Source organism: Cydia splendana, chromosome 22 (assembly GCF_910591565.1).
Source record: "Cydia splendana chromosome 22, ilCydSple1.2, whole genome shotgun sequence".
Taxonomy (NCBI): domain Eukaryota; kingdom Metazoa; phylum Arthropoda; class Insecta; order Lepidoptera; family Tortricidae; genus Cydia; species Cydia splendana.
In genome coordinates, this window is record NC_085981.1 from 9028502 (window position 1) to 9039873 (window position 11372).

An 11372-nucleotide genomic window follows, 5' to 3' on the forward strand; every position below is an offset into this window, starting at 1 on the left:
ATTTAAACTTAATCTCGGGTAAATGACATATATCTAAGTGGGTAAAGTTTTGGTTATACGTGGTAAGTAGCCTGCGGAGAGGCGCACGCGCGCCGGCGTTGGTGCGGCATGTGGCCACCGCGAATAATGATGTTTAATAGCAGGTAATTACAACTTACAGTGCCATTTATTATTTTTAGTTTGTGCTTGATTAATGATTATTAGATGGATGGATCTTTATTTGCTACATCAGTTATGGCAGGCTTTGTCAATACAATCATGGAACATCCCTGGCATGTCTATCAAGTACTTCTCGAGACCTTTCAAATGAGCGTAAACTCAATGTGTTTATGTTTTTCCATCGAAGAGTTCCCGTGGCTACCTTCCGACTGCCTCATCAGATCAGCTCCATGTTAGCGTATTATTGCATTGTTATCGGAAATATGGAAGTATGCGAAATTTCAGCTCAATCAGACACCCGGAAGTGGTTCAAATTTTAGTTACAAGATTTGAAGCACCATATATACAAAGAGATATAGGTATATACGCAGTGTATCATAATATATCTTTCGACAGAACATAAAACTGTTAGAACGCCATTTGACTTTGATCCTTATTCTTTCAGTGATATGTGTTAACTTATTAAATATTCATATTCACGCCATCTACTCGACTATAGGCCAAAGGTATGGTTCCATGTTTTCGGGCGATGGCGCCACAACCTTCAGCCTATGCTCGAGTAGATGGCGTGAATATTAATATTCAATAAGTTAACACATATCAGTTAAAGAATAAGGATCAAAATCAAATGGCGTTCAAACAGGTTTAATCTTCTGTCGAAAGATGGCAGTAAATGAACTGTAGCTACATAATTTATCATGACAGTAACTCTCTTCTTCAAATTCTCTTTGGTCAAAATATCCTACAATTGGCTACCTTGTAGTCATAAAGTCATTATTAAAAGCGTGTTTTCAATATTGACTACACTTAATTTCTGTTAAGGTAGAATTATTGAACCTTTAAAACTTTCCGTCAACCACAAACTTTAAAATACCTGTGGAATATCATTTAGGGCTAGAGGTGTCAGTTAGGGTGAAATGAAACCCTGGAAGCCAGATATATTTTATTACGGGTCTGATTTAGTTAAATTATGTTTTATCCCTTTCTTACAAATACATAAGTCAAAATGACAGATAAAGACAAAGGATTATTAGCTATTCAATTAGTAGCGCGTTTATGAATAAGGGGGTTAATGTATAGTATAATTTCGTCCGTCCAAAGCGTAATTAAATCCGCTATTTGTACCATCATGTATTGTGCAATAAAGATTAAATAAATAAATAATTATGATGAACTTAACGAAATTATCAACACAGTATATTAAGATATAACCCTTACAATTTCAGGATATCCGACGGCCCATTCGCAACCAAACGCAGCTGGTATCCGCCCCTCGATCAGTGCGTCACCGAGAACGCCACTGTACTGTCTAGAGAGGAGGCGGCGCCCCGCGCCGAGGGGCCGCCGCCCCAGAAAGAGGCGCCGCCTCAAAAAGATGGGGCGTCGCCCCAAAACGAGTCCAGCGTAGAGGGAATGCCGCTTTGTAAGGGGGTCGAGGGGGCGAGGCCCCGCGCTGAGGGGGCAGAGGCGAGGCCCCGCGTCGAGGGGCCTGAGGGAAGGCAGCGGCGGCCGAAGGGGGCAGGCACGCCGCAGCATGGAGACACGCAGTTACTAGATCGAGAATATCAGAGGTAATGATATTAACATATTTTATCTTATTTCACCAAAAGTTATTTATAAGTCGTAAAAGCTATAATGGTACATAGTCTATACTAGAATAGTCTAGGAGTCTCGATATGTACCATGCCTCAAGAACGTCACAGTGCTGCCATCTAGAGAGACTGTAGCTCCTCGTACCGAGAGGGCCCTGACAATAGGCTACATTCCTACTAGTCAAATCAGCTTCTTTTTTAGATCTGTCAAAACGATTTTTAGGTCCAAACCAAACTTATTATCTCTAACCAGCTTTTCTCACTGTAATAAATAGTTATTTACGATACAAGTACGGAAAAGAGGAAATTCTAAACGAGTGGCGATAAATTAAAACACGACCGAAGGGAGTGTTTTAAATCGACACGAGTTGCGAATTACCTATTCGCACGTGTATCGTACAACGTTTTACAGTACATATGGCCCTTTAAACTTTTGACATACGCGCTAAAAGTGCTATTTTACGCACTGGTGCGGGAAAATAGGACCAAGTACTGTAAATACATATTTTTGTTCGTCGTAGGTTTATGGAAGCCTTGGAAGTCGCGGAGGCTCAGGTTCAATCCCGCAGCACGACGCCCGTCCGCGCAGAAGACACAGAACAGAAGAGAGCAGAAGAGAAGAAGTTGAAGCTGAGTAGCGAGGGCTGGAGTCAGGAGAGCGAGGTCGACGAGGAAGTCGGGAATGCAAGCATGGGGAAGAAAAGGTAAATCAATACATCTATAATTAGGGTTGCCATAATTAGTCGAAACTGATAAGGGACAGTAGTATTCTAGAGCAGGGGCCACTGAGGGGGGGGGGGGGGACATCTGGTTGCTGCTGTTTGGAGCTAGGTACATAGAAAACAACCATGACGCAGGAACAAATATCTGTATCACCATACAAATAAATGCCCCTACCAGGATTCGAACCCGGGACTATCGGTTTCATACTCTTCAGGGTCACTACCCACTAGGCCAGACCGCTCGACAAAATACGGGACAAAAACGGGACCAGTAAAAATACGGTAAATACGGTGACAGTCCCGTATATACGGGACGTATGGCAACACTATCTATAGTACATCTTATAAGAGCGTTTATTTTATTTTTTGCTGTTTTTATATATTGTGACCTTTTTTGGCACTTTTGTGTTATTTCTACTCAGAATCACGAGCTCTTTCGATCCTTATGGGATAAAAAATTGTCCCAGAGTTTTTTCCTATTGGGTCACAAAAAGGAAAGTTTGAAAAATTTATGGAAATTTGAGGACGCTTTTTTTCTCCTATAAGGATGAAAAGGGCTCGCGATCCTGAGTAGAAATAACACAAAAGTGGCAAAAAAGATCACAATATATAAAAATGCCAAAAAATAAAAGAAACGCTCACTTATACTTTAATTTATATTACTGAGAATTCCATTTTCAAAAATCATTTGTTTTTGAGATAGCGCTATTCATCTTAGGAGGGCAGTATACATCTTATAAAACAAATTCCCCCGCCGCGTCTGTCTGTATGTCTTTATATACATACAGAACATACGTTCGTACATACACGAAATCGAGTGATCGAATTTCAAAAATCGGCCCGCAGCGCTGATCTTCCGATGAGACCAAGCTATGACGAATAAATTCAACAAGGTGATCTTGATTATAACTTTGTGGATCGTTTAAGGCGCTTCCAGTAGACACTGCACCAACGGGTAAGAATTACGACTCAGCCACGACATTGCGCAACCGGCGGCGGCGGCGGCAACCATAGGTGGGAACGAAAGGCCCAATCGCTGTCTCGCTCCAACCTATGGTTGCCGCCGCCGCCGCCGACGCCGTTAGTATCCGCCGACCGAAGTTTCGGTTTTGGTTTTGTTTTTAGCTTTTCAATCTCGTACCTTATTTACGCTACTCAGCAAGCTTAGTGGCCTAAACACGGTACTCGACTGAAAAGCTCTCTATTATACCACGACTAGCGTAGCGACCCACCCCGGCTTCGCACGGGTTACACAAAACCTTAACAAATTATACACCTGAACCTTCTTTAAGAATCACTCTATTGATAGGTGAAAACCGCATGAAAATCCGTCCAGTAGTTTTTGAGTTTATCGCGAACGTATGTTCTGTATGTATATAAAGACATACAGACAGACGCGGCGGGGGAATTTGTTTTATAAGATGTATACTGCCCTCCTAAGATGAATAGCGCTATCTCAAAAACAAATGATTTTTGAAAATGGAATTCTCAGTAATATAAATTAAAGTATAAGTGAGCGTTTCTTTTATTTTTTGGCATTTTTATATATTGTGACCTTTTTTGGCACTTTTGTGTTATTTCTACTCAGAATCACGAGCTCTTTCGATCCTTATGGGATAAAAAATTGTCCCAGAGTTTTTTCCTATTGGGTCACAAAAAGGAAAGTTTGAAAAATTAATGGAAATTTGAGGACGCTTTTTTTCTCCTATAAGGATGAAAAGGGCTCGCGATCCTGAGTAGAAATAACACAAAAGTGGCAAAAAAGATCACAATATATAAAAATGCCAAAAAATAAAAGAAACGCTCACTTATACTTTAATTTATATTACTGAGAATTCAATTTTCAAAAATCATTTGTTTTTGAGATAGCGCTATTCATCTTAGGAGGGCAGTATACATCTTATAAAACAAATTCCCCCGCCGCGTCTGTCTGTATGTCTTTATATACATACAGAACATACGTTCGCGATAAACTCAAAAACTACTGGACGGATTTTCATGCGGTTTTCACCTATCAATAGAGTGATTCTTAAAGAAGGTTCAGGTGTATAATTTGTTAAGGTTTTGTGTAACCCGTGCGAAGCCGGGGTGGGTCGCTACGCTAGTCGTGGTATAATAGAGAGCTTTTCAGTCGAGTACCGTGTTTAGGCCACTAAGCTTGCTGAGTAGCGTAAATAAGGTACGAGATTGAAAAGCTAAAAACAAAACCAAAACCGAAACTTCGGTCGGCGGATACTAACGGCGTCGGCGGCGGCGGCGGCAACCATAGGTTGGAGCGAGACAGCGATTGGGCCTTTCGTTCCCACCTATGGTTGCCGCCGCCGCCGCCGGTTGCGCAATGTCGTGGCTGAGTCGTAATTCTTACCCGTTGGTGCAGTGTCTACTGGAAGCGCCTTAAACGATCCACAAAGTTATAATCAAGATCACCTTGTTGAATTTATTCGTCATAGCTTGGTCTCATCGGAAGATCAGCGCTGCGGGCCGATTTTTGAAATTCGATCACTCGATTTCGTGTATTTCGTTAAATGATATCTCCACTACTAGGCGTTTAAATTCTACTAATAGAATTGAAATCAAGTGGTCAATACCACTAGATTCCAAATTTCGATAGCTCGTATTTCAAAAATTAGCATTTCGCCGTTTTCCACCGATTTTCAAGTGTCGAAATCGAGCGATCGAAATTCAAAAATCGCCCCCAAGAAGTCACCGGCATCATGCATGAGACCATTTCGGGGCACTTTCTCCTTCCTATGTTTTCTGTTTGTATAATTTTCTCTTCTGTGTTTGTGCTTACGAATAAATTACTATTAATTATTATGTAATGTATAATGTATAGTATAATATAGGTTAAAACAAAACATAATTTGCATGCCTAGATTATTGGCGAAATGTGCTGAACTCGCAAAATTGAATGTAAACACCTAATTTCTGGACCTACCACATTTCTAGCAAATCAATTTCTATTTCTATTTACTAGATGTAGACCAAGACAAATCTGCAACGATTTTGATAGCACACGCAGTACAAGTGTTATTTTAAACGTCAAACTTCTATGAAATTATATGTATAAATAACACTTGCACTGCGTGTGCTATCAAAATCGTTGCAGACTTGTCTTGGTCTAACTATCTTCTATTCTATATTTACAAACAGTTGGTTCTCAATGGCAAAAGAGTTTCTTTCCCAGGAGGCCTTTAAATTAGTGTCCGACCGAAGGTTCGGTTTCGGTTTCGGTTTCGGCCAGTTTCGGCCTTAAAATCATGTTTCGGCTGTAGTTTCGGTTTCGGCCAAAAAACGGCCGAACCTTTCGGCCGGGCCGAAACTTACTAAATGGCACTTCGGACAAAGACCAAAAGTTGGGGAATAAGTAGGACAACAATATTAATACCTACATATACTGATTCATTTATAGGTACAGAAATTAATTGGTTTATTATAAAACACAATTCCACTAATGAGGGCGCCACTGGACGGTCGACGCAGTCTTAAGAGGCTGTCAATACCTATAACGCGCACACTGTCAAAATTGTATTGGAGTGAATGAGATAGCACAATCGCTCGTAGCCGTTGGCCGAGTATCAGCTCGGCCCGAGTCGAACGATGTCTTTTTCGCTCTTATTCATGCACTCACTTATTTAGTCATTTTCCTAACTATAGTTTGTCAAAAGACTGTCTCATTTCAATCATAGACAGAGAGAATCATACTATCTTTGTCTTAGACTAGTACTAGCACCTAAAAGAAAAGGATGAGTATAGTTTTCCTGGTTCGTACTGACTGACAAATTGGTTTGACCAACTATACCTCTAATGGCAAATTTTAAGCGAGGCTAAAGGCTACGTTCAACTAGTGCCGCAAAGTTGATTTTCTCAATAGTTAATATTTTGCGAGGCTGAACAGTTGAATATTGATTAAAACGAAGAAAAAACCCTTAATAGTATCCCCAGTACAGTTTTTCATACGAATGCTAGCCTCACTTTTTACCTCAAATTACCATTGGTTTGTGTTCCACATGTCCTCTACTTCAGCTTAGCCTTTGGCCTCGCTGCGCCATGCTCGGCCTGTGGTGTCGCTTTTTAATACAATGGACATTATTCGAGTCTGTGCTCAACTACTTATCCTGAAGCCTGAAGCACGGCTTTGACTTCGCATGAAAGTTCGCCTCACTGGGGCACTTCGGACTTTTAGGCCCAGGTGAAGATCGGTACCCGGCCTTGCGATATTGTTAACAAAAAATTTCGCGCTCGCTACGCTCGCGTTTTTGGTTGCTTTTTTGGTTGACCCTGTATCTACATGTTAGCTTGACTGGTGAATGAATAGAGTTAGACCAAGAAAATTCTGCAATGATTTTGATAGCATACACAGTGCTACTAGTGTAAATGTCATCATTTCATAGAAGTTTTGACGTTTAAAATAACACTTGCACTGCGTGTGTTATCAAAATCGTTGCAGAATTATCTTGGTCTAACTCTAGTAATAAAAAAAAAACTGCTTAAGTAACATTAATTTCAAGGACATTGGGTGTTGACAGCCCCATAATGTGTGTAAAAGCGGTTTTATGTCATTTTTTCAACGATTTACACAAGTCTACAAAAGTTTCGGTTTCGGTTTCGGTTTCGGCCGAAACTAGAGCCAAAGCCGAACATTCGGTTTCGGTTTCGGTTTCGGCAAAAAAACATGTTTCGGTCGGACACTACTTTAAATATCACTATAGTTAGTTTTTTTAGCATTAGAAAAAAGGTAAACAATCTTCACGTGTCTTTTAATTGAAAAACACTTTTATAAAATAAGTTACGGCCAATATGTAACAATTATGAATCTAATACGATCATTTGTATTCTTCTGCTTTCATAAGTAATTGTTATTGTTTTTTAAAAAGCGTTTTTCAATGAGGGTTTCCGCGATCGAGATTTTCACTAGATGGCAGCACCGTGACGAGAGGTCTTCTTGACAGCTGCTGTCAAAACTAATGTATTTGAACAAATTAAATTATTTCAGAAAAATATTTTAATTTGTTTGTTCAAATACATTAGTATTGATGGCAGCGCCATCTCTTTCGCCTCGGTATCACATGAGTGATCTAGTTAGAAGGTCTGAACCATACTGTTCTACCTTAGAGATGGCCAGGGGGCGCCATAAGCCTTCAGTAAGAAGTGCATATACTTGGAAAATTTGACCTATGCCGCTGTGGCCCGGTGGCCGAGTGGCTTAGGCACCTGCCGCGATAGCAGAGGACGCTGGTTCGATTCCAGCCTGGGGACTTGAGGCCTTGGTCACTTTTTAGGGTTCCGTACCCAAAGGGTAAAACGGGACCCTATTACTAAGACTCCACTGTCCGTCCGTCCGTCCGTCCGTCCGTCCGTCCGTCCGTCCGTCCGTCCGTCCGTCCGTCTGTCACCAGGCTGTATCTCACGAACCGTGATAGCTAGACAGTTGAAATTTTTACAGATGATGTATTTCTGTTGCCGCTATAACAACAAATACTAAAAACAGAATAAAATAAAGATTTAAGTGGGGCTCCCATACAACAAACGTGATTTTTGACCGAAGTTAAGCAACGTCGGGCGGGGTCAGTACTTGGATGGGTGACCGTTTTTTTTTTTGCGTAATGGTACGGAACCCTTCGTGTGCGAGTCCGACTCGCACTTGGCCGGTTTTCTTAGTATATGACATTTATTTCAGTTTATAGCTGCTGTCAAAATTCACCAATTAAAAAAAACATGGTTAAACATGATTGGTGGATTATGACAGCTAGACCTCTCGCCACGGTGCTGTCATCTAGTGACCAATTCGATCGCGGAAACCCTCATTAAAAGACATGTCAAGATCGCTTACCTTCATTCTAATGCTAAAAAAAGCGGCCAAGTGCGAGTCGGACTCGCCCATGAAGGGTTCCGTAGCAGCAAGTAACATAATAAAATTGCGGTTTACGATTTATGACGTATTAAAAAAAAACTAGTTACTAGATCTCGTTCAAACCAATTTGCGGTGGAAGTTTGCATGGTAATGTACATCATATATTTTTTTTAGTTTTATCATTCTCTTATTTTAGAAGTTACAGGGGGGGGGGGGGCACACATTTTACCACTTTGGAAGTGTCTCTCGCGCAAACTATTCAGTTTAGGAAAAAAATATATTAGAAACCTCAATATCATTTTTGAACACATAGATACCCCACACGTATGGGTTTGATGAAAAAAAATTTTTTGAGTTTCAGTTCTAAGTATGGGGAACCCTCAAACTTTATTGTTTTTGTTCTATTTTTGTGTGAAAATCTTAATGCGGTTCACAGAATACATCTACTTACCAAGTTTCAACAATATAGTTCTTATAGTTTCGGAAAAAAGTGGCTGTGACATACGGACGGATAGACAGACAGACAGACATGACGAATCTATAAGGGTTCCGTTTTTTGCCATTTGGCTACGTAACCCTAAAAACGAACTATACAAAGAGTTGGTTCTCCATGGCAAAAGAGCTTTTTTCCCAGGAGGCCCCTTATCACTCAGGTGTGGTGGACTATTGTAATCGAATCTCAAATTTAACCTTATTTTACAGCAGAAAACAGAAAGGGGAAGAGAAAGAGAAAGCTCGTAAGAGGAAGAGATCCCCCTCCACCCTCTCCTCCGCCACCGACGATGAGGAGGTCAAGAGGAAGAAAGCCAAGAAGAAGGTAAGTCACAGACTACACAGACACCGCATTATGAAGCGTTTACAAAGAGCACGAGGTCGCCACACATATGTACAATTTTACTTGTAAAATGCTACGAACCCAGCAGCACAATAGAGTTGTATTCTACGCTATTTGATACTATAATAAACCAAGAACACCCCTAAAGCTTAATAATTATAAATATTTTGAAATACTCGAGTAATGGGCCTGATTGTCGTCGCAACTGAAATAACCGTTCGCGTTCCCATACTAAATTTGTACGGGAGAGCATATGTGTGGTGACCTCAATTAACTTATGTGCTCCGTCTAGTTAAGGTGGTCTGTGGGGTAAGTGAATGCGGCACCTACAGTGGTACATGAAATTGTGTCGCTTAATTTCAAACTCGGGTAAATCCATTTATTTATTTAAACTTTATTGCACAAAAGAAAACTTATCGTACAAATCTGACTTAATGCCAAAAGCATTCTGATTCCATTCGACCCTCTCAGCAAATATCTATCCTATTACCTTTTCTTAATACCAAAATCGCATAATCTGACAGATGGATTTACCCGAGTTTGAGTTAAGCGACTCCATTGTAGAAATTAAATAAGATGGAACCACAGACGTAACATGGTGGCAACACCAGTTGACTTTTCACAAAAATTACATTTTTGTCATTTCTATGTAAATAATTATTTTTATTTTAAAATATGTCTATGTTAAACTAGTTATTTTTCAACGAAATGAAATAGTAAGCTTTAAAATTAATAAAACAAAACTAATATGAATTGGTGATAATGTTACAATCCAATGCCCTCTAATATACAGTAAGCTACCGGGCAGTATCAGAGATGCACCTTCCTTACATTCCTTCCGTATTTAAAAGCAAACTTAAACAATGGCTCCTGCAGGCGCAATTTTATTATATAGATAAATTAGTAATTATACGCAAATTAAATAATGCTGTGTTCATTATAAGGATAATGCTTTAAATATAAATTTACAAACTGACTTGTAATGATGTTACTAATAAATATTTTCTTTTCAATAAAACTTTTATATCTATGGTAATTAATAGGGATGTACCTACCGACTAGTCGGGAAAGCCGACTATCCGGCCACATTTGTAGTCGGCGACTAGTCGGCAAAAATGGCCGATTAGTCGGCACTTGGCGGCTATTAGTGAAAGAAAAACAGAAAAAATAGAAATCAACAGTCAATATTTACCATACGTTTTATGTTTATTTTACTAAAATACCTATTCAGGGTTGCATACGAAAACTTTTATTCATATAATTGACCGTTTGGTCGTTATCGTATGTTGGGGGGCTGGTTTTATCCTCTACAGGTCGATCTCAACTGATTCTCGTGTAATTTCATGTGCAAGTTCTATAGTTAATTTTTTATTATGATTATTCAGTTTTTGTTTTTTTTTAATGGTGGAGCCACGAGGAACTATTAATGTTATTGCTAAATTTAGAGACTTAGACAGGGCACGTTGCTCGTAAAGACGCTGACCACAGGGGATAGGTTCTTAACTGGCGACTACGTACGGGAAATAGAGCCTTGGAAATACCTCCTACAAGCTATACTAACGGTCTGCTCAGGATCGCAAAATAAAAGAACTAAAGACAGAAATTGAATGAGGATTCTTGTGATAGGTCTTTGAACCTGTAGAGAACACCTTTTAGCCAAGCTAATATGATGAATAGCGCAACCAAAGGAGCAAAAATATTGTTTTTCACCTGAACTTATACGAAACTAATGATCTGGCCGACTAGCCGACTAGTCGGCCGACTAATCGGCCATTCGAGCGCCGATTAGTCGGCTAGTCGGCCAAATCAATAGTCGGTACATCACTAGTAATTAACACTTATTTACTTTAATTTTGTAATTCTAATCCTCTTTCAGATGAGTAAAAAGTCTAAAACTAAGCTAGCGAAGCGTCGTCGCACAGAGAAGAAATATATGAAGAAGCTAAGAGACAAACAGAAGAAGAAGAAAGTTAAGGCGGTGAAGATCTCTGAAGAAGAGGAAGAATGTAATTATTGATAGCTTATTCTTGTTTATTGTTGTTTTTTCAAAAATACGCCTGAACCAACAATTTTTTTGTCCACCAACAATATAATAATAACTTGTAGAGTTTGGCTACTGAAATATTACACAAATGTTTGGCGGGAAATTCAAAAAATCTTGGGCTGGTCACACCTTGTATAGTAGAAATTATAGGTTTGATACTAGAAAA

General features: G+C 39.7%; 1 protein-coding gene across 1 annotated transcript in view; it reads left to right on the forward strand.

Moving 5' to 3' along the window:
- The window catches only part of LOC134801657 (microtubule-associated protein futsch-like), a 50301-nt gene that overhangs the window by 13170 nt on the left and 25759 nt on the right, over nt 1-11372 (forward strand). Inside the window, exons 7-10 of the mRNA XM_063774276.1 lie at nt 1386-1730; nt 2273-2455; nt 9030-9144; nt 11039-11168. Of these exons, the coding sequence (XP_063630346.1) occupies nt 1386-1730; nt 2273-2455; nt 9030-9144; nt 11039-11168 (773 nt within the window). The remainder of the gene's footprint in view (nt 1-1385; nt 1731-2272; nt 2456-9029; nt 9145-11038; nt 11169-11372) is intronic.